Source organism: Carassius auratus, chromosome 20 (assembly GCF_003368295.1).
Source record: "Carassius auratus strain Wakin chromosome 20, ASM336829v1, whole genome shotgun sequence".
NCBI classification, from domain to species: Eukaryota; Metazoa; Chordata; class Actinopteri; order Cypriniformes; family Cyprinidae; genus Carassius; species Carassius auratus.
The window spans coordinates 11577702-11602206 of NC_039262.1; the positions used below are offsets into that span (position 1 = coordinate 11577702).

Below are 24505 nucleotides of genomic sequence, written 5' to 3' on the forward strand. Positions count from 1 at the left end.
ATCTGCGGCAGCTCTGAGTCCACCCTGGCTGTCTGACCTACCTGAATCAGCATGTCCTCAGATCCACGGAGCTAAAGTTTGCCCTCAGCAGGAAGATCTCCCATGCCAAAATGACTGACCTGGAGACTCTGCTGGAGGACAGGATGCACTTGGAAGCATTGACCTCACCGAAGAGCCGTACTCTGATAAAGTAAGTAATAATTTCACATCACTTCTACTGTTGCCAACCACAATTCTTAGGTAGTAGTAGAGTGCATAGCAAAACTCCTTTGAGATCTTTTTGGAATCATGAAATGCGAATGTTACACCGTATGGCAGAGTTCTTCCAATCTGTCCTTAGAGAAGCCAATGTCCTGCACAGTTCAGCTCCAAGTCTGATCAAGCTAAACTTCCTGTGATTTTCTAGTAACTCTGAAGACCTCATTAGCTTGCTCAGGTGTTTTTGATTTTGTTTGTGATTGGAGCTCAGCTCCTCGGGCAGTGAAGAACTTTTTAGGGATTTGAAAGCCCTTCAGTATAGCCTAATAATGGACTTCATATCCGTGTGACCTCAAGTTTGCATGAATTGCATCATATGGTAATAATGGTCTGGAAAATGGCGGCACTATAGTAGTTATAAAAAGGTTAGCAGACTAAATAAAAGCACAATGATTAGCAATAGTGGGCTTGACTCAACCATGCCACTGTCCCTGGAAAGCCTTGGCTGGGAGTATTTTTCCTTCCATTTACTGTTGGAAGTTCTTTTAAAAGAAAACATACATTTCAATCAGTGCTCATCCAAACACTAATTCCCACTCATCAGTTTCCATATTAGAAGATGTTCCTATAGTACCTATGCTGTTGGAGTCTCTATACAATTAATCAACCTTGTTTTCTTTGGATATGTTTAAAATAAACAGCTTAGCACAAACATAACTATTGCTGCATATCCTATATCCTTAAAAAGTCGTTTTAGTCATGGAAAAGTGGAAGGACTCGTTTGTTGTGTAATTTATAAGCAGAGCATCTCGAGTCTGATATATTTTCTGGAGTCATCTGTGTGTAATTTTCACTTTCATCAACAAACCAAATCTGATTCCAAGTCACTTCTTTGAGATTATCCAACACAAAAAAGGTGAATATGAGGTGAAAAATGTCCTCTCTTTAATATGTAAACACTGGAACAGTTTGTGGTTTCAGACTGCATAGACTGCCTGGAGTTTTAGTGCTTTTTATTGGCGGCCAATCCTATTATGCCTGGACACATAGTCTATCAGGTATACCCCAAATTGGGCACAAAAATTGTTTGAATCTCTTCGAGTAGATTTTTAACTAATCTCTCAGTTAATAAGATGTTTGCAAAGTTAAAGCTAATGTGTGTGTGTGATGTAAATTAAATAGTTTTCCTCTCGCGGCTTGTTTGCTGATTTCCCCGAGGAGTGTAAACACTGTGGCTCTGTGGCGCTATCAAAACATTGCCCTGCTTGTGTGTGCTTTGTACTTGGATTGTTGATTGTTTCACAAAGATGGCCGAGTATTGAGCTAACTACAATAAAAACTGCTTGGTTTGGAATATTATGAAGCCACATTGTCTGCTTTAAAGAAGATGGCCATTTGGCATGCTAACAAAGACCGACTGAATATGATTAAACTCCATCTTTGTTATGGCACACAGGGTGATGTTCACATTAAAGCTCTGAATCTCACATTAAACAAACAATTTAGCCTTGCTTGCCTTGTAATGCTATAATTGGCACATAAAGTTTGCTTGTTTGTGAGTTAAACTCCGTTTCCAAGTGTGCTTGGTCTCCACCAACCGTAAAATCAATTAAAAAGCCACATGAAATAAACTTTATGATCTGTTAATTTCTGTTGTTATTCAGAGTCCACAGTCGTAGGCGAATGTTGCGCAGCTCACATTAGCTGGGCGCTAATCACAGCTTAGCTTAAAACAATACAGCATTAGCAAGGAAAATTCTCCTCAGATTTTCAATATTTTGATGACTGAATTTGTGTGTTTATTCTTCTCTCCTTGTTGCGTACAGGGCTGTAAGTTTTCCAGTCACTTAAATGAGGTGGTGAACTACACTAGATCTTGTTTTCCTGGCTAATCTTTCCTTTTCTCTGTGTGTTTTCCCAGCACGGCCGCTGTGGTATTCCTCAGCTCTTAGTACAGAGGTACTCTGAGGACTTTCAGCAGCCAGTGAAGGACGTTGCGTCCAGTCTGGATCAGATCAGAGTTAAACAGCTCCGTAAGGAGCACCGCATGGCTGTGAGTTACTTTAGCAGATTCCATTATTTGATTTAGCACATGCATGCGAGTCAAATGAGATCATAATACTTGTTTTTGCTTTCCTGCATTAGCACTGAGATTTAGCCCTTGTGTTTTCCTTTTGTCCACAGATTCCCTCAGGAGGTTTGACTGACATGTGTCGGAAGCCAGTGTCTCCTGTTCACGTGAGCTCTGTGTCTGATTGGCTTGTGTCGATTGGGATGCCCATGTATTCTGCCCCTCTACTGGCTGCAGGCTTTGGAACGCTGGATCATGTGTCGTCCTTAAACGAGGCGAAAGCAAGGGAAGCGGGCTTGAAGGAGGACCATCACATACGTATTCTTCTCAGTGAAGCCCAGCTAGTCACAGCCAGCTACTCAGGACAGTCATAATACTAACATGAGCTGTAAAAAAAGCTCTAAATGGATCAAATTTAGCTGGTGAAGACACAGACTTGGAAAACAGCTACCGAATTTTCTCCCACCTTTCAGTCTTATAATCTCACCTTTTTGGCGTTTTCAGAAATGACTGCTCTGGCTTCCAAGGACTGTTATTGTGGGCCTATCAACAGATGTTTCCATAGAAACATCTAGCTTTGGCCTGAAGCATCCGCCTGTCGAAAGAAAGCACACTTTTTTGTATGAATTTAAAGACTGTTCTGAAACCCCTTTTCAGGAAGTGTGAGATTTATTTAGAAAAAAATAAAAACTGTAAAGGAAATGTTTTTAGTGCTTATTGAAGCACATTGAGTATCAAAAGTAAGTCACCTGGCCAAAGCAATGTCATTTCATGCAGGTTTGTTAATATAATATACTTTATCTCTAAAAGCATACAGTATGTATATGAAAAGATGTGTACTCTTGGGTGAGTCATTCCCAAAAGCACGATGTTGCCATATGGGGATATTCAGAGCAATGCACATATTGATTTTAGGCCAATAGTTGGTCACGGTTTTAGCAAATATGTACTATGTTTGTACAAAAAAAAAAAAAAAGTTTGTTTCATGTGTTTCTTTCTTCAAGGTTACTTTTAGCATCACTCCTTATAATCCGCTTAATATAATACTGTATATTTGCAACACATTTAATCTTCCCAGTCTTTTAAACACACAATATTCAACATGCATCACTTACTCGGCTGTTGCGGCATATCAAAGTCTATTACTGTATCAGTTGTATCAATTTATGTCGCCTGTCATCTTGAAAATGATACTCCTGCATATCGTGTACCTCTTATCGTACTCCGCTCTGATGCCAGCGATGCATCACACAGCTGTAATATGCCTGCTGGAGTGAAATGTGTACAGGTGTTTATTTGGGTTTTATTTTTATTTTGTTTCAGATTGCCTTGCCCTTAGACTAGGGTGTTGAAGACATTTTGAATCGTAGAAAAAGCACACGGTCTTAGCCTTAAAACACAAGAAAATCAAAACTGATAGTGACTAACTTAGAGGAGTGTTCTGACACTAGTTACATTTGCAGACTGGTGCTTTACCCAGGAGATAAAAGTGTTCAAAATTGGGAAAATGAAATATCCAGTGAAGCATTATTTATTTTTGGCATTCAGAACACAATGTGTTTCAGGAGGAATGAGGTGTTATGGACTTAAAGTTGCTTACACGCGTCTGGTGATTCTCTCACAGATGCGTGTAAAGGCCGACAGCATCTGGCTCCTAAATGAAAACGGAGCGTGAAATGAAACATTAGCTGACGTCTGTTATGCATAACGCCATCACTGCTCACAGATTTAAACCATCACATCACTCCAAATGAAGCACAATGAAGCAAGTTTCTCCCACAATCACTCTCAGGCTGTTTTTGATTGAGCAGCTGAGGTGAAAACTCAACTCATTTCAGTGCAATGCTTCTGCAAATCCTTTGGTTTTCCATTTACAAAAAGACACCAGCCATGTTTCCCTAAGGCCTTGCGGTTTTAGGAAATGGTGTTTTTGAAAGTAAGCTTTAGAATTGTTTTTGTCCCTCATGCCATTCACTCTTTTGTATCTAACGCAGCACAATTTATAGGCAGTAATGCTCAAGGTTTTAATGAACGTTGTAAGCAGCAGAGAATCGATAAATCCCATTTTTTACTATCAGTTGAGTGCTTTGATAACAATGAGGCTTTTTATGTGATTAAAATCGAAAATATATTTCATGAAATGTTACTGTAAAAATGCACTTTATTAAAGAATGAAAGCTGGTTTTTGAATTCCATTGTGGAGAAAATGAGATTACAAATTGACACATTTACAGTTTTTTAAAGAAGTTTGTTTTCAGGTCAGATGTTGATGGTTGAGGAGAGCTGTTTAAATATCCAATCTCTGTTCAAAAAATAATTATAATCACTTGTTAATTAATTACAGAACTAACAATGACCAGTTTATAATTTCAACTTAAATGATATAAAACTGGGTCTTAATTACATATATGAAATGATTAACTGAGGTTGCACATTCTGTGTATGTAATCGATATTTAAATAACTTATTTTGCTTTTACATCAAATGTAATTATTAGCTGTATTATAAATCATAGAGCAATACTCTTTCACCTATAGTTAGCATGCTCCAGTGACCATTGTAAAATAAATGTATAAAAATGATTTTATCTGGTTTCAGTTCGCTAATGATTGTCTATAAAGGTTTGCTTGTGTATTTACAAACAAAAATGTCTTAAAATATTTGTCCCTTTGAGGTGTAATAAAAAAAGAATATCATACACTGACTGCTCTCTTGAACTCTGTATTTTCAGCCATTAGTCTCAAGTGCACACGATCCTTCATAAAGCATTCTAATATTCCAAACTGGTGCTCAAGAAACATAATTAATGATCAATTTTGAAATCAGTACAGATTTTTATCAAGTTTATATAAAGTTCAAAATATCAGTATTTGCTCATTTTATTCAGAGAGAGAGAGAGAGAGAGAGAGAGAGAAAAAAAACATTTAAACTATTATTTTTCAGCCTATTGTAGACCAGTGTCTTTTGGTGGAAACACTAACACTTTGTTTCAATGACACACCCAGAGTGATCTTTTATTTTATTTTTTATCTTCATAAAAATAAGAGGGGGGAAAACAAGGACTTCAAAATGATATACAATTAAATGCCTATAGTGCATACATTTGATGCCTTATTGCATCTGTAACTGAAGTGACTCGGATCATTTATTGTTAAAGTACAAATTAATTCTCTTGACAATATCAACAGTACTGCATGCAAATGAACATACTTATTTGAGAACAAATTAGAACACTTTAAACTTTGTTTAAAAAATAATTTCAAAACCCTTAGGAAACTATATATCCAAAATGGGGAGACAATAACAAACACAGCTTGAGGCTAAAGAGGAGGCCTGTTTTTGCCCTTGTTCACCTCTGATTTGGCAATCCAGATCATATTCCCAGTGGGTTAAATAAAGACATAATTTCATCTGATTTAGAGTGCCTCGCTGAAATAAAAGATATTGTATTGCACTATAAATGAAACCACTGTGAGGCAGACTGCTTTTATCATTCTGACACTTACTCACTTACATGGCTGGAAGAAGCACATTTAGTTTTGATTGTTCAAATGGTCAAAAACTGCTCAGTCATGAATTTGATTCTTGGCTGAATATTTAATTAAATTGTTTCCATCTTTGCTGTTGCTTTTAATGCCCTTTGCTTCAGAATAACAGTATGACATGGAAATATGGCTCCAAATGCACAGCTGTTTTTACAGACAGACAGAGATAGATAGAGCACAATTATTTTTATCTTTTTTATTAAATGTGTGTGTGTGTGTATGTATGTATATATATATGCATTATTTTAAAATAATTAGTGGTTTTGCAGCTAGTGTGTGTGTTGTAGGCCTATAATTTTTTTTCGAGTATTTCCCGCGTCTTCCGCGTGGTGGTGCTCAGCTGCACACGGCAGCGCGTGAGTGAGTGTGAGTCCATCCTCCGGTTGAACTTTTTCCTCCAAATTCAGTAATCTGACACCGACACTAACCCCAAAAAGCAGAGGATGGATTCCCAACTTCATTCGCAATAATAGCTCAGCCAGAGCAGACGAGAAAACACGACCGAGCGGGGGGCGAACATCTGAACGCGCGTGCAGCAGTCTGTGAAGTGACTTTAGCTTTTGTTTAAATGTTGACTAAAAAGTTTTTATCTAAAGAGGCGGATGGGTGACGACCATTCTCGGCGCTTCCATGTGAGGAGACGATGAAGAATTACAGCAGCAGTCCCCGTCTAAACAACCACAGCGCGAGTCACAGCACGGGTCACAGCGCGGGTCGGAACAGCAGGAACAGATTCTGGTTGTCGGCTCTCGGGCTTCGCTTCTCTCTGCGCGATTATGGTTTCTGCATGGCCACACTGCTGCTCTTCTGTCTCGGCTCACTGTTTTACCAGCTGAACGGAGGACCCCCTAAAGTTCTGCTGGAGATCAGGCAGTATCTCGGTAAGATTTCACTCTCCTTCTTCTCGTTTTCCCAGTGTTTGGAGCCTTGTACCAACTGCTGTCTCGTCACGGCATCAGTGTCCAACATTTCCGTTGTGTGTACCGAGGCAGATGCTGAATTTGTCTGAGGTTTCTGTGCGGTTTCGTATTTAGGCGTGTTTGGACATGTTTTTTTTGCGTCCTCACCTTTACGCAAACGAAAACGTGTCTGAAGTCAGACAGGTTTGGGTTGCGAAGGTGTTGGGTGATATTAACATCCGAAGAGTTCGTTTAAAGAGACAGTTTACCGAAGACTCACCCTCACAAACCTGTGGGACCACAGCGGGATGTTTGGCAGACAGTCTCAGTCACCATTAACTCTAGATGCATCTGTTTGTCCCAACAAATGAAAGTGAATGTGGACTGGGCGACTGTCATTTTAAGAAAATCTTGCAGGTTTGGAGCAGTAAGTTTAAGGAGTAGCTACATGATGACAGAATTTTCAGTCTTGATGAATGATCCCTTTAAACACAAGCAGTTTTTGCCTGCTGATGTGAATTGGAGATCATGTTTCCTTCCTCTGTCAAAGTAAACCAATCTATATTAATGTTGCATCTATGTTAGTGCAACAAGCATCAACTTGTGTTTATTTCTATAGTTATGTACAATTTGTACATTTAACACTTGTACTATAGTTTGCTGAAAGTTATTCACAAGTTAGAGGCAAATAAATGCTTTGATATAAGCTTAAGCTTTGATTTAGGTTTTGGCAATATAGTCTACTTGTAGTCCATACTAGATCTGGGCTAGCTGTCATACAGGCAATAAAAGGACAACTTATATTGTTTGTTTCATTATTGTTGAAATGTTCATAATAGACAGATTAATACCATGTTTTCCCTTTGGGACAAAAGATAAATCAATGATTTGTGTAAATTGTGATTATTTTTTGCATTTAAATTTATTTATGTTGAGCTGTCAAAGGAAATGTGCAGAAAGGCTGAGAGCAAGAGAGATGCAGAGCACATGGGTCATCGTGTGCTGTCATAAAGAGAAGTCTGTGTCATTGTGTTGCTATGAATGTTACACTGTAAAAAAAACAAAGTCCTGTAAATGACTGGCAGCTATGGATGCCAAACAAAACCCACAAAATTTGAGTGAATTATCTTAATTGAAACAAGAAAAAAAGATCTGTAAAATATAAGTTTTACACTGTAAAAAATGTCCTGTAAAAATGGTGAATGTCTGGCAGCTATGGCTGTGTGGGATTACACATTTCTAAAATATCAAATTTAGGTTCCAATATAATAGTACACTTTTTGGGGTAATAAAGCTGACATCCAAGAAGCTCAAATCAGGAAAATCAAGTGTCTGAGACGTTAACCTTTTGCTCATGCACTTCCTGACGATTGGGCAAGGTCCCAAGATAAAGGTGCCTGCTTAAACTCAAGGCACAGCTGTGCCTTTGTTTCTATGATAATGTGAAGGTATGGGTGATACTTGGCAGCCATATTTGCAAGTCATTTAACTTTTTTTTTTTTTTTATACAGTGTATAGAAAATAACATTAGCATGAGCAGTCAAGCGTCCATTCTGCTAGTGTGTTTTTGAAAGAGGTCAGTGCTCTTCTTATTCATTTTAATGATGTAATGTGCACATGGATCAGCCATCTGTACTTACCTTCAATTCATCCATAATCTGTCAGGCCATCTTAACACTATAAAGGCTACTTTATCATATTCAACACAAATTTCTTAGGATTTATTAATTAAAATGATCAAATCTTTGCTGAAAAAACTTGTGGACATTCTTGCAACAGCTAAAACTAAAGAGCTTTAGTGAAAGACTTAAAACGAAAGAGCTAGGTTGTAAACATATTATTGGGATTTATAAGGTGTAAATTGAAATTTTTATTTATTTAATGTAAGCAGGCAATTCTTACTAGTATTTCATATGTCAGACTTTACAGGGTTAAGTTTCCATTGCTAGAAAGATGGAAACCAGTCAGGTATTGTCTGAACATTGAACCAAAAATACGTCTTATGGGAAGTTCAACCAAAACCGAACATTGTCATCATTTACTCCCCCTCATGGTATTTCTGCCTAACATCTCTTTTTTTGTGCCACAGATTAAAATAATAATATATTAAGTCATATGTTGTTTTAACAGCAAGAGAGTCAGTAAATGATGGCTTTATTTAAATGTTTAAAGGTGAACTACGGTATTTCTTTAAAAGAATACAGCGATGCATTCTTGAGGTACACTTCAGCTTTTTCCAAGTGGCTGTTAAGTGGGTTCTTAACCACTTTCATCTGTCATCTGCTCAAGCCTCACCCTTTACCATCAACACCTTCACCGGGAGGACCCACGGTTGCCAGTCAGCTCTTAAACTCCCCCAAAACACGGTACATAGATCCAGTCTTGTCCACAGCAGTAGCTTTGTAATGTTTTGGCCACATGTGCACGTAGAGCGATCTGAATTCCTTATTTCAGCATATTTTAAACCTCAGTCTTCATTCCTGAATCAAGTTAAATTGGGGACAACAGCTGACTTCCTTATGGCCAGAGCAGAAAATCTGACTGTTGACATGTCGTTGGCATACATGGCAAAATGTTGCAGAGTAGATGTGGTATATTCTGGATGTATTGTGGGAAATGATTGAACAAATGAGCTACGGCCAGCCAGGGATGTGCTACGCTCATAAAGCCAGGCAAAGGAAAACGGCTATTCTCTGCAGGAGAGTACACAGAGTAATATTTGTTTTGCCCACAGAAACACACACTTTCTTCAATCTTCAATTTCAGTGTGCTTCATTAGCATGAAGATCTCCACAATGGTCTTGCCAGAGCATTTGCAGCTGCATAGAACGAGAAATGATAATCAAATAGTTATAAAACAGTTCAAATAATCGAGTCATCCTAACAGAATAAACCAACATATAATGAAATAATGCAATAGTGGGTAAAGACGTAATATTGCTTGAACAAGTCATTAAGAAAGAATGAAGAATAAGACTGATTGAGCCAAAACAGTGATAATGAGCTTGTGTTTAGTGATGGAGACACAGACTCCAGTCAGATCACTCACTGACCCTCATACTGTGGTGACGGACTCATGCTGGCACTGTCCTTATTAGTGTTCCGCTCATAAGACACAGTTTCATTGTTTAGTACATTATTAAATGTGTGCTGCATCAGTTTATCTAATTTCATGATCAGCTTTCCCGGATATCTGTGTATTTTGTCAGACAGCGCAGTTCTGTCAGGGCTCTTGGGTTTGGTTTGATGGCAGTTTGGACACCGTTTGTCTACATGTCTCTTATGCTCACCCAGTCTGCATTTATTTGTTCAAAATTGAAGTAAAAACAGTAGAATTGTGGAATATTAATATAATACCCTTTTTCACTTGAATATATTTTAAAATGTATTTGTTCTCATGATTAAAAGGCTGAATTTTCAACTTATCAAATATGTTGCTTATTATTTCAAAAGAACAGCACTTGTTTGAAATCGAAATCTTAAAAAAAAAAAAAAGATACGTCTTTACTTTCACTTTTGATAAATGTAATGCATCCTTGCTGAATATAATTTTGGAATTTCTTCAAAAAATAATGTAATGACCCCAAACTTTTGAATGGTGGTGTAAATGTTTTTTGTTGTGTTTGTGATTTGACAGTGTTGTTCTGGTCCACAGTATCAGTGATGGTGGTTAGCAGGTGTTAGTGATATATCAGGGCATTTTCAGGACTTAAACTCCAGACCTGGGGGGTGGGGGGGTTCTGGTATGCAGTTTATTAGTGGGGGTCACTGAGTCTCTCTTTCTTACTTTGGAAGCAGGAAGATGAGCATCTGTCCTGTTTACTTTAATAGCAGGTGTTACTTTTGGCTGGGCTGGGATTCCGTGTGTGTACACTAAGTGAACACGCGTGTGTTAAGTCACTCTCTTGGACAGTGCTCAAGTGCAATGCTGTTATGTAGCTCGACTAGTGTGAGGAAGTTCAAGATGTTAAGTCTTTACACTCCAGTGGTACACCTTTAGCTTTCAGCTAGCTTTTTTCAGATCAGAAGTTGAAGTTGAGTGTTTGTGCATGTGTTTTTAAACTACAGTACTGTTTGGGGTAATTTGTTTATTTCTTTTTCTTCCAAGATATGAATACTTTTATTCAGCAAGGATTGGCAAATGTTTCTTGAGCACCAATCACCATATTAGAATGATTTCTGAATGGTAGTGTGACACCGAAGACTGCAGTAATGATTTGCTGAAAATTGAACGTCAGAAATTAATTGCAGTTTAAAATAGGGGGGCAATCTTAATTATCTCTGGTTATTAAAGGGGGGGTGAAATGCTCGTTTTCACTCAATCTCCTGTTAATCTTGAGTACATATAGAGTAGTACTGCATCCTTCATAAATCCAAAAAGTCTTTAGTTTTATTATATTCATAAGAGAAAGATAGTCTGTACCGATTTTTCCCGGAAAAACACGACCGGCTGGAGGCGTGACGTGTGGGCGGAGCTAAAGAATCACGAGCGCGAATAGGCTTTTGCTTTGAGAGGATGTGGAAGCTGTGACATTACCGTGAGGGAAAACCCATCATCCAAAACAAACCATGGCTTACAGTCAGATTCAGCTGTTTATTTATGATCCAGAATCAGATTCCGAGGCTGAAACTGAACGGGAGCAGCAGCAGCAACGACTCGCTCGGACCGGGGCTCGAACCCGGGTCTCCGGCATGGGAGGGGACGCACTAACAAGGAGGCAGAGATATTTGAAGCAGTTTTACTCACCACCTGCGGTTACAACACACGATCGTGACCCTTTTTCCTTGGGATTGCATCATCCTTAAGAAATAAACGATACGCAAATCCGTCGTCAAACTGGGCCTAGTGAACAAGCATCTTCGAAATGCAGGGAACAAACAAAAACACTTGCACAACTCCGTTGATGCTCTGTAAAAATAAACTCCATCCACTGGTCCCTTAATGCTGTTTTTTTGGTAATCTGTGCAGGGTTGTCTTGCCCTGGCAACCAAAAACACACTTCTTTTGTGACTTTTCGCGACGCTCTCGCTCTGATCAGTGAATCGCTCTGATCAGTGAAATGTCTGTGCTGCTCAGCCTCGCTATACGGGAGCGCGCGCTCTTCCGGCAGAAGTGCGTCAGGACCCATATAAGGAAATTCCGCTCCATCTAGCGTCACACAAAGCCATACTCGAAAAAAACTTTCCGAAACTTGTGACAAACCAGAAGGAGTATTTTGGGAACAAAAAAAATACTCCTTCAAAGGTACAACTTAATTTTTGAAACTTTGTCCATGTTTAGCATGGGAATCCAACTCTTTAACAGTGTAAAAAACTTCGTATGCATGAAATAGCATTTCAGCCCCCCTTTAAGGATTAAGGCCAAGACACACCAAGCTGAAATCAATGAACTAGCGGTGATGAAAGCCGTCGGTGTTGTCACCTCGCGTCGGCAGCGTATAACCAAAAAGCTGCGCTTGAACACACCGCACAGACTACAGCCGGTGGCAAACTAACACGTGCGTTCTGCGCATGCATGAGAGGAACGAGCTGCCCATATAAAAAACTATCAATAGTATATATTTGTCATTCAAAAGGAGAAATCAAAACAAAGATATACGAGATAAACACAGATTTATGAATTGTAAACAAAGAGGCGCTTGCTTACCATTTTGAATATCAGTAACTTTAATCATTTTAAGCTGCTCATGTTATGAAAACATTCACAAATTAGAATGATTGGGAAAGATCAGGTAACATCTAAAAAAAAGCCTTCTGTCTGTAACGCCATTATTTATGTGCTTGTTTTTATCTCTTACGCTTTAATTCTGACTTGTTCGCCAAACTCAACATCCAATCAGAGTTCTCACTCTCGCGGGCAAACTGCCGTCGTCGTGAGCGCGGTGAGAGGCGACTAATGGAACGCACCAAACAAACTAGCCCGACCGTCCCTCGACCTTGTCCCGGCCTTTAGAGTGGAATATTAAAAGGCCACAGACACGCGCGTAAAAACTCTTCAAGAGATGAACTTGATCTTCATTTATTTATTGTAGGTAAGCCATCCGGCTCGTAAAGGTCTCCACTCCTGAACAGTTTGAACTATAGACCAATTTCACTTATATGACCTTTAAGGCAGGAGAAACTCAAAAGAGATTCATTGAAATGCTTCTGTCTGTCAGAGCCATGGTCTAACAATGAGCTCAAATGGTCATCTATGGATCTTCTGTTTCTAAACTCATGGATTTATGGGAGCTGACTGGATTATGAAAATAAGACGCATTGAATGCAAAATTATAAAAAAAAAACTTACATGTCATCTAATATTTTGTATAGCCAAAGTATCCACAATGTAACCTTTTTTTCTCAACCTTTATTCCGTTGAATGCCTCTCTTTCTGAATGTTTCCACTGTTCAAAAGCATGCCTTGACTGATTTACTGGACCCATTTAGATGAAGGAAAAAAAACAACTAAATGAGACGAAGCTATAAGAGTCACACGTTAAGAGTTTAGCCAGATGCATATGACAGTCACATTGGAACGTTTACACAAATGAACATGTAAAGACTTCAGCTGCTGCATGCACTGACGTAAACTCTGCACACATTGATCTCAAACAGAATCCCCATAGAAACACCTTTGCTTCACAGTCTTTGCTGTTCATAATCACATTCATAAGAGGTGTTAGCAATGTTATATAAAAGTAGATGCACAAACAAGCGTGTAATCCTCATTTAGATGTCAGTCTCTGTTGAGCTTCACTTATGTACGTGTGATTTTTGGAAGCTCCAATCTTTGCGTACTTATGCAGCCTGCTTTCTGCACCCGGCTAAAGAAACAAGGGATTGATTCAAATTTTTTTTTTTATTCATCTTACTCTCCCCCAGCTGACAGATTTACACGGTGACTCTCTTAAACTCGCAGGCCAACTCCTCCAGAGCGGTGCAGGTGGGAGCTTTTGCAGCAGGAAATGAGTCCGCTGAGCTGTCAGTCATATTTTGCTGGGCATTTAATGTAAACAGTGTAAGTTGTTGGTGGGTGTACGGTTGTCACATTGCTGACTTGTTTATTGACTATTAAAATCCCACATTACTAAATGGCATCCTATGAGAGTGGAAAAACAGAAAGGGGTTTATAGACTCTGAAAGGACTGGACAGCAGACAATGTGGATCTATGATTTGACATTTGAACTTTCAGTGAAATATGTGCATAGACAGAGGGAGGCTTGCTTGCCGAAGTGGTTCCTGAATGTTTTTTCTTGGACAAATAGCCTTTGTAAGATCAGAGCTCCATCATATATACTGGCTTGCTTCTTTTTCTTTATATAGGCCATTCTTTTATGTATGAAATGTGTAAATGTAATGATATTCTGTGTGAAAGTTATATTCATATAGGCTCATTTAGTTAATTTGGTTTCGAACAAAGCCCAAAGTGAAGTCAAGTGTTAAAATGTAGGAGTTATCAAATCACTGACAATATCAACTTAGGGTTATTGGAAAGACATGCCTCTTTCTATATTTTTGCCAAAAATCTACCTATAATGTAAGATTGACTGTATAGCTTAAAGCTGAAATGACCTCTAGAGGTGGTAAAACACCAATAACTTGTATTGCTTTTCAGGTTAATTATGATTACAGGGGCAAATAATTGATTAATAAATACTTATTTTCATGTGGTTACTTGCAAATTACTGTAGTGACCGCTAAAGAAAACAATTGTACCGTGGTGCATGATTTGTAAGGTAGAACATTTTGAGATTTGCGTTGCGTAACCAGCTAGGAGCTGGTGTAGTAAACTTGCTTGAAAGCTCACCTACAGCATTGCACTTGTGATATAGAATGCTCATGTACGAGTCAGGTGAAACATCAGACTTGATAAATGAGCTTCTAGAAGCAATCTAAAACGGCATTGCAAATGCATTTTTATTAGACATTTGCTATTGTTAACACTCTCAGTTAGGTTTAGTGTAGGGGATTTTCAAATGCAATAGAGCAATGCCTTTTAGCGCCACAGGGCATTTCATTTCTGAAGAGGTGCGAAAAGTACAACAGACAATTTTCATAAAACACTGACAGATTCACACCCATCTGTTTCAAACTGAATGCACTTTTAGAGCAGATCACTAGACATTTAAATTTGATAGTGCTGTGAAACTTGCAAGTAATTACTGCAAAGTAATATAATTTTGCAGAAATGTTGCCACCAGCACTTTTTTCCAATTTGGATTGAGTCTGAGTTGGACAGCATGGAAATGTAATACACGTATCAGCTGAAGTATGTGTCAGTCCCTTTTAAAAACCATAAAAAATAAAGCCCCAGTTAACTTAAAGGGGTACTCCACCCCAAAATCAAAATTGTCATTAATCACTTACCCCCATGTCGTTCCAAACCCGTAAAAGCTTTGTTCGTCTTCGTCAAATAGAGACTTGTTTCAGATGAAAGCAGCTACACCCCAATTTCTCTGTATTGAAAATTTTTCCTATTATTATTATACTCTAATCTTGACTATTCAATGGCAAACTGTCCACATCGAACATCAATTCTAGCCATTAGTGATCTTAAGTCAAATTTGGAAAATGTGATGAAATATGTATCACAGTGACTAATTGACGACATTTGAAACAGAAGAAGCAGTGTTGTGATTCTCTACAGCTCTCTTTGGTATGTCTTTTGGAGCTCAGCTCAAGTGCTCCTGTTACTCCTGCCGTTGCTGTGTTGAGTTCGGAGAGGACAGTCACATTTTGGCAGTGGTCTGTCAGTGAGGATCTTTTGGGTGAGGGGGATATGCTAGGTGTGGTATTTCACATCTTTTCAGACTCCTTCTCTGAGAAGAACATCTCGCAAATCTGTAGAAACACATTTCAAACCATGATTCTCTCACTCGATCCAGATGTTGAGGAAGTTGCATTAGCGTTAATGATGATAATGCATTCGATTTTAAGGCAGCCAGATCGTCACAGCGTTTTGAACTAAGAAGCTTGTGCCTTTTTCCCAACTGTTTTCCTTGCAAAAGGTTGATGAGGGCACAGCTGGCATCTGCACAAACATGTGGGTGGCTCAGTCAGTGGGACTCTGGGTGGGGCACATTTACCAGTGCCATTAACCCACCAATTGAAAAGCATTCCTGAAAACTTGCTTGTCTGAAGTGGAAATTCATTCTTGATCTCGCTTGTAATTCCTGGCCCCCAGGAACCTAAGATCCTTTTTTTTTGTGTGCGTTTCATCTGTTTGTTGTCAGTCGTTTTCTCTTCAGTGATTTTTCTGTTTTTCTTTGAGGGGCATTTAGATTTTAAGTACCAATGTTTACAGTTTGGACTGTGTTGTCGATCTCCTCAATGCAATCCTGAATCTCTTCTACCACAAGATGGAGAACATTCCAGAAGTTATGTCATCCTCAGATATTTCCAGCTTCCTCCTGAGAACATAATCCACAAACTGCCTTCCAACAAGTGTTTCCATTTGAGCTCATCTTTCTGTGTAATGCTATTTAAGGGAGCCAGAAAGGGTGTTTTATTATAGTCATTTTCAGATATGTCTAATTGCTCAGTAAAATGGTTATGACGATGAAGTGCTCTGGCAGATCTCTATATCTTGTTTGGAAGTGCCATCTGCCCTGCTTTACAGTTTGCAAGACAGCTCTGTTTTACTAATTTACTGCTTGTGAAAGAACAGAAGTACCCGCTCTAAAATAGTAACCTTAAATATATGCTGGGTAGATAGGGCAGCCATGCCTGACTCTTTGTGTGTAACCGCTCTGCACTTCTTGGCCAATGTGTACTTGCATGTGTATGTGTTTGTGTTCGTGTCGTGTGTGCATGCCGCTGAGCTTTCATGTTTCATGTAGGCCAAGATATGTAAGTGGCAAGTTAAAATTTTTGAGTTTTCCACAGTGCCAGCTTATGTATGTTCAAAGTCATTTGGTTTAATCCATCACTTCCTGCATGCCAAGTGTTCACCTTATTCACTGATTCTCTGTTGTTAGGTCTTTTCTGTTCTGATAGGTTCACGGACAGCTAGGTAAAAACAATGCTAAATTCAAATAATGAAGTTATGTTTAATAATACATCATTATTATTTCAAATGAGAAGAAAACACTTTCCAAATATTTTACTGCTGATCTCTAAGAAACCGGACCTTAGCTCATGAAGGCTGCATTTATTCAACGTGATCTCATGATAATTCTTATGTATTTTAGGTACAATTTGGTTATATAAAACGTATATTTACTTACATTTTTACAGGTACTTAAACGTATAATACTGACATATTTTCAGCATCTAAACATATAAATACATTTTTTTTAAATCATTTAAACCTACAGAACTGATGTATTGATGACACCTATAAATGAATCATTATGAATGTTGTGGCATTAATTTTGTTATTATCATATTTTTATTGCATTATAAAACAATTTAATTGTTTAATATGAAATGATAACATTTCATTTTGTTGTTTGATTTCTGCCGCCACCTTATTTCCAAGAATAGGCCTACATAATGTTAAACAAGACTTCACTTTTAACCTTAAAATAAATAACATTTCTGCAATCGTTTAACCTTTACTTGTCATGTAATGTTTACTTTTTTGGCCATGGCCATAGAAGGCATTTTCTCTGACATGCTGTGACTGACAATATAACTATAAAATACTGCAAAAACGCAACATAATTACAAAATGAATGATAATCGATCACTCATTGAACACATCTAGCACAACAGGGAATGGCATGGCGTCGCAGCCCAAACCACCACTGATCCACCCCCATGCTTTACTCTGGAAATGCAGCTGTCCAAGTTGTAAGCCTCTTTAGAGCTTCTCCACAAAGTAACTCTCCTGGATTTGGGAAAGTGAAGGTAGACTCATTGGATAACAATACATGTTTCATATTGTCCCAGATTTGTGCTGCTGGCATCACCAAAACCAACATTTGGCATAAGTGACCGAAAGTTTGGCTTTAACAGCCAGACCATGAACACTGGCCCTGTGAGGCTCCCGATGAACAATTCTGGTGGAAAGTGGAGAGCCAAGGTGCACATTTAATTCTGCTGTGAGTTGGGCAGCTGTGGTTTTATGTTTTTTGGATACAGTCTGGGTTAGTACCCGGACATCCTTTTCAGACAGCTTCCTCTTGCGTCAACAGTTACTCTTGTTGGATGTGGTTCGTACTTTGTGGTGGCATCCCGACATTACTCTGGATACCTTGGCTTAGACTCAATGTCCTGGTCACAGATGTTCCAGCAAGACACACGCCAACAATTTGCTCTTATTTAAACTCTGATATGTGTCCATGTATAACTTTGCTATTGCTCTGCTAACTCGACCTTCAGTTCTGTGGTTTGTCTGAACTTCAGAAACATGTTGATTTACATTAAAGACAAATATGCAATTAACATTTCTGTTCTTATTTAAAATACTTTGGTTTAAAATGATGATCAAAGATTTATAGGCGACATCCACTTTCATTCTTTGAAAGTGTGTGTGCCTTATAATATGACTTGGGGATAAACAGCATTTTTGCACATTCCTGTGATATTGAGCAACATTGATTACGTGGAACATTTACTACAGCAGATGCTTATTAAACACCCCAAAATATCTTATCAAAATCTTTATCTTGCTTTCTTCACACATTTACGAGCTCAAGTTGCACAAGCCTGCATGATTTTTTGATCTCAGGAAACGGTTTGAATTCGCTAGTAGTGAGTGAGTGTCAGTGCAAGTTCAGTGTGAATGTCTTTTACCTCTGAATCTTTTGTGTTCCTGATTTAATGAATCAGAAACCTCTGCTCTAGCATGCTTTGAACTAGCATCACTGAACTAGCATCACTGTCCTCATCTTTTCATGTAACTGCACTTAAGTCATGCAGTACAACTGTTCAGTTTGTAGTCCTAATACCCTTTCAGTAAGGAATTATAAGAATATTTATTCTCTGTGGTTAACATTACTTAAAGCGACTTGCCTTTGTTCTGCAAAATAAGTAGGCCGTATTGTTCTCCAAAACGAGTATATGAGTATAAATACTGTATAGTCATATCTCAAGCATGAATGTCGAAGCCACCGTGTTGTTAAAAATATAAGTTGCTATCGAGTCACATGCCGAATCGTCAAGCACATAAACTTACATAGTTTCACTTATTTTGAACCATTGACTATACTTTACCCATAAATCTAATTTTTTTTTTTTTTTTTTTTTTTTTGAAAACCCATTAAAAGTTCTAGAGGCACTCCATGGTTAATTAACATCATAACAAACTGACAGTGACTGAACAGCTCTATTAATTTCATCTCGTAGCAATAAGCTTTACTAAGCTTTAAAAATCACTTTATCCTAAATTGAGCATTCTGTCATTACAGTACATTGAATCTGTATGGGGCATGTCTCAAAAAAAAACAAGAATTGTGCATCAGAAAGTGTTTGTAGTGTATATAATTTTGTTTGTGAAGTGAAGAAAAAGAGACAAAGATAGGTTACTCTTGAACTCCTGGCATACAAGAACACGGATGTGATAAATGGACATAGGAATTAGGCAGATCAGACAGTATTAACAAGGAAAAGAATGAAATGCCAAGCGGAAAGAGGTGACAGACATAAGGAAATCGTGCCTTGATGAGAACATTTTTGTTTCTTTGGTGTTTAAACATTCTCTTCCAAACATGTCTGCTTTTTCCACTGTTTTCATCTGCTCGATCCAAGTCATGCCCTTTACTTTCTCTCTCTGAGTCTTTCTCCACCTCTCGTATGATTTTCAAGGGCCTATGTTGATGCTCTGATGGTGTGCTGCTGGCTTTTGGTTCAGCGTTGTGCTACAGTTCAAATGTAAAAGTTATTGTCTATCACCAGACGTAGGCCTGTATGAGCTGTGACTTCAACATAGTTACTTAGTTACTCTCCATAAATAGTTTTGACAACATCTCCATAAAGACTCTTTAACAGGCCTTAATAACTTCACAATTAAGCATTACTCTGTCCTCCTTAACACCGCAGTGAGAGATAAAAGAGGGGTCCCAGATCCCAAACCACCCACGGCCGGTCTCATCTCCAGGACCGCAGGCTATTGACTCTCTGTTTGGACTTATCAGAGCTTTTGGCTTTTTTTTATTTTGGCTGTAAAAATGGCAAGTAAGATAAGCACTTGTTTATGACTCCATATCCGCCGCTGCGCCAAGTCAAGTAGCAAAGAATGTGGGCTGGTCTGCACTGTCTTTGGCTTTTCAAATATAAGCTTTATGTCATTGTGTTTTCTTCATGCTTGTTTGTTTCCCTCTGGAAGCAACAGCTTTGGTTTCATCTGGACTTGTAATGTTATATTTCTTGCATTGGGTTGGATTTGTAATGACTATTAGTAGTTTTTAGTTTCATTTTGCAGTACTTTATACTTTAGTTTATTGCATTTTATTGGTATATTTCATAATTTATATAATGCAAATTAAATCATGATACAGTAGGGTGAAGAGATCCATGCTAAATGTGCTATTTTTGGAATTATGTCAGCGAATATTTAAGGAACTATTAAAAAGTTGTGAATATAATACAACAATAATGCAATTAGAGCTGAATTACACCCAAAAATTAACTGGGAATTTGTGGCTACTGCATACAAGTAGGGTACTTTCTTTGTAATATATTCTTTAGCGTTCACTGATTTAGTTGTTTTCTTATTTAGTTGGTCATCGGTTTTATGTGTGGTGGCCAAACCTCAGGCAAAGGTATGATTTGGAGGGGGAAGAAATTGGTTCAAATGAAGGTTTTTAAGTTTGAACTTTTCTTTCATCATTGACTACATCCATAATTTCTGGTAACGATCCAGAGGTATGCAGAGTTAAATGTTAAATGAGAGTAAGTCACATTTGACAGTCTGCCAGTGTACTCGGGGCCTGTATAAACCTGCTCATTAAATTGTAAACCTGCTTTCAGGTCCAGTACAGTCCTGTTGTATACAGCGGCTGGACTCGAAAATCCTCTGTGCTTTGGTCCAAAATAAATTTGGCATCAGAAAAAAAAAAAGTAGCTTTCTGTTCCAAGAAAAAGAGATTTTAAACAGAGGATGAACTTCAGCCCAGAAAGGTACAGGAGAGGCTGCGATCTAATTCATTCTGACCCTGAGGTCTCAGATCTCTGCTGTTGGCCTCATCATCTTGTATTTATCTGACCTGGGTCATGGAAAGTTCGGAGATTTTAAACAGGTCACTTAAAATACTATGCTGAACTCTCATTAAGGTAAATAAATGAAACAGGAATGCAACACTAGAAATAAAAGATGGAGGCATTATAATTTGTATTGCAACAGTTCCAGTCCTTTCGTTTTTAAATTCATGAACAAGCTGGCTATAATTTGTAATATTATGTACATTTTATATACAAGTTAGTTGATATTAACTTATTGATATTACTACAAAAGTGACATCAAACTAAAAGTCAAACTAAATATGTGATAATCTAGTATTGATATTTGTAACAATTTAGCTTATGTGGTTTTTAGCATTTTATGTCTTTTAGCAGATGCAGGGTTTCTAGAAAGAATCCTTGTAGAATTCCCCTGATTTACAGAGGAAGTGGTTTTCCTGGCTCACTGATATGTGCTGACAAAATCTGAAAGTGTTGTCTGGTGACCATTAAAACGTCATCAAAGTTCCTGAGAAGTTTGCTGTTACTAGTTGTGGATATATCCTGTTATGACCTACTGTTAAAAACCACAGACATCAGGACAGATGTATCACTGCATGAAGTTCTAGTAGCTGTTGGGAGGCTTTTCCTCTGTTTGTATCCAAGTTTCAGATGTTTTATCTGAGAGTGAGATTACGCCAGTCAGATTCACTTCACTTGTGCTTGCGTATTGTCTCTTGGAGTCTTTTAGCAGTGGTTTACTATGGGAGAAAAAAAGGTTTTCTGAATGGTGTACCATTTATGTCTAAGAGCAGATGAACTGTGTGTTTTAAGTTCAGACTGTGCAGATGTATACAGTTAATGTGTGAACAAAATATGTGGTTACATTTTTGTTTCAGCTTAATATTAGGCAAAATCCTGTTTGTTTTCTCTGTAAAGACTGACTCATAAAAGCCATTAAGTACACAGTCTTATCCTACAAATTATATACAGGAATAGAATAATATTCTAATCTGAAGAATCTATAATAATTGACTCACAGACCCAAACCAGCGATAAGACAGGGGTCTTCTTTGCTGAATCTGGAGGGCTGCAAAGGACTATTGAAGAGTCTTTATTTTTTGAGTGTCTGTAGGAATCTTCAGTCCATCCAAGAAAAGTAGAGAGTCCAGTTAACTGAAGACAATAGAGGCTTTCACATAACTGAGAGGCAGAGACTCGAGGCTCAAGTTCAATAATTCTGAGGTATTTTTAGTTGACCCTTTCTTGTTTTTCAGGTTGACATTTGCCGATCTGCATTTTGGACGCACTTTAGCAGCATTGTACTGTAGTTCTTTGTGCTGAGTATACAGAGGAATGTTGCATTTTTTTTTCCTGACCTGTCACTTTTCAGTCGCGACTAATGTGTAATTATCATAAGACATGCAAAGGAGAGATGACATTAAAGGCAGAAAAATGGAAAATGACAAGGTGGATCAAGGAAGAGTAGGTGAAATAAAAAAAGGGAAAAAGAAACATAAGAAAGGAGACACAAGTTCAAGCTTAAAGGGATAGTTCACGCTCCAAAAATTAACATTCTGCACTTATTTACCCAAATCTAAGCCCTATAATTTTGTTTTGTTGGAAATACTGTAAAAAGAGAACATTCACTTAACATACACGGTGATACATTTTAATGGATTTTGTAACATTCTATTCCATTAGCTATCAATTTTAAATTTAATGTATCGTAGCTGAATAAAAGTATTAATTTCTTTAAAAAATTCCACTGACCCTAAACTTTTGAATGGTAGTGCATCTTTATGCATGTATGATATTGCCATGCAATGATAGCTCATATTAGCCATTTCTGTAGAACTTCCAAAAATATGAAAAGCAGCACCATAAAATGAAACCATATATCTTGATAGCTTTGTGTGAAGAACAGACAAAAATTTAAGTCATAATTTACTGATCATTTTCTGTAAACAAAGTATTAATGCAAGATACACTGCAGCCGGTGAGCTGAACTCAATAACCAGATCAGTTAACAAATTATTATTTTTAGCTGATTCTTTTCAATAAACTATTTTATCTGTTTACAGTCACAAATCAGCCTATGTTTTGTTCAGCTCGCTAACTCAGTAGAAGCTCTTCAGTTAACAGCTTACAGGAGGAGAAGATCATGGAATGACAACTTGAAATTCAGTCCATTTCACACACAAAACTACTATATGAGTTCAGAAGACTAGAATATAAACCATGATTCACATGACCACTTTTATGGTGAATTTCTGGAGCTTAACAGTTGTGGTCACTGAACTGTAATTTTATGACAAAGACCTACATTAAGATTCCTCAAAATATCTAATTTTGTACTCCAAAAAAGAAAGTCATACAGATTTAGCAGGATCGGAAGGTGAGGAAATGATGACAGATGTGTAAACTGTCCCTTTAAAGGTTGACCAAAAATAACAAAAGCATTTCAGGAAACGCTAGCTTCACCAAATGTAAAACTATATATGACCTTAGACCACAAAACCAGTAGCACGGGTATATTTGTAACAATAGTCAACAATACATTGTATGGGTCAAAATGATTGATTTTTCTTTTATGCCAAAAAAAACATTAGGATATTACATAAAGATCATGTTCCATAAAGATATTTAGTAAATTTCCTTCCATAAATATATCAAACCTTAATTTTTGATAAGTAATAAGAACTTAATTTGGACAAATGTTCTCAATATTAAGATATTTGTGCACCCTCAGATTCCTGATAATCAAATAGCTGCATCTCAACCAAATATTGTGTTATCCTAACAAACCAATTGAAAACTTAGCTTTTCAGATCAGATGTATAAATCTCAGTTTCACAAAATTGATCCTTATGTCAGGTTTTGTGGTCCAGGGTCACATATATCATGTATGGTAAACATTTAAAAGCACATAAAGCTTTGCTGAACATTTAATGGTCTGCTTTTGGGTGATCAAACCTTCTTTAGGGGGGGTGAGACAGCCCCCACACCCTCTCCTCAAGTTCACACATTGGTTATAGAGAGAGAGTGAGAGAACATGTATTTTTAAAAGACTGGATGGGTGGAGTTCTTTGGCCTCTGGCCCTTCACCGTAACACCATTCCACTATTTATACCCAACACCACCCAGGCCAAATAAGGGGGTTTGAATGCATAGCATCTGTGTGTGTGTGTGTGTGTGTGTGTGATATGCTATACATGTTAGTGTAAATTCTTCTGTCTCTCTGAGTTTAACAGCTGTGTATGTGTGAGAATGCTTATTTGAGTGTGTGTTTGTGTCGCAGTCTGTGATTCTGTGTTGCTTAGCGTGTGTTTTTCACAAACCATTCCTGACATTCCTGGCAGCGGAGTACAGTCTTTTCAGTGTGTCGTTCCCCGGCACAAGTGTTTTAGAGGGAGAATGTGTCTGGTGAAACCGGAGACCTTCCAAGCCTAGCCACTAAACACGAATTCTGATACAAATGTCCGTCTTAAAATATCTTTCCATCTCAAAAGGCTTTGTAAAAAGTGAGATATTCATTGCAGAAGTCTTTCCAGTGCAGCTGTGCTGTGACTTCTGATCCATAACCACAGCATAGCTTCCATGCAACATGTGAAGGTTTGCATTAGACCACTGTGAACCTGATCAAACACTTTCAGATGCTTAATGTTGTGTATGAAACATCTAACTGTGGAACAGATCTCCCTGC

The 24505-nt window shown here is 37.9% G+C and overlaps 1 protein-coding gene across 1 annotated transcript in view; it reads left to right on the top strand.

The window, feature by feature from the left end:
• Positions 1-4973, top strand: part of LOC113037923 (SAM and SH3 domain-containing protein 1-like) — a 5392-nt gene extending 419 nt beyond the window's left edge. Inside the window, exons 2-4 of the mRNA XM_026195243.1 lie at positions 126-190; positions 2120-2251; positions 2383-4973. Coding sequence (XP_026051028.1) covers positions 126-190; positions 2120-2251; positions 2383-2643 — 458 coding nt within the window. The 3' untranslated portion in view covers positions 2644-4973. The remainder of the gene's footprint in view (positions 1-125; positions 191-2119; positions 2252-2382) is intronic.
• The last annotated feature ends 19532 nt before the right edge of the window (positions 4974-24505 follow it).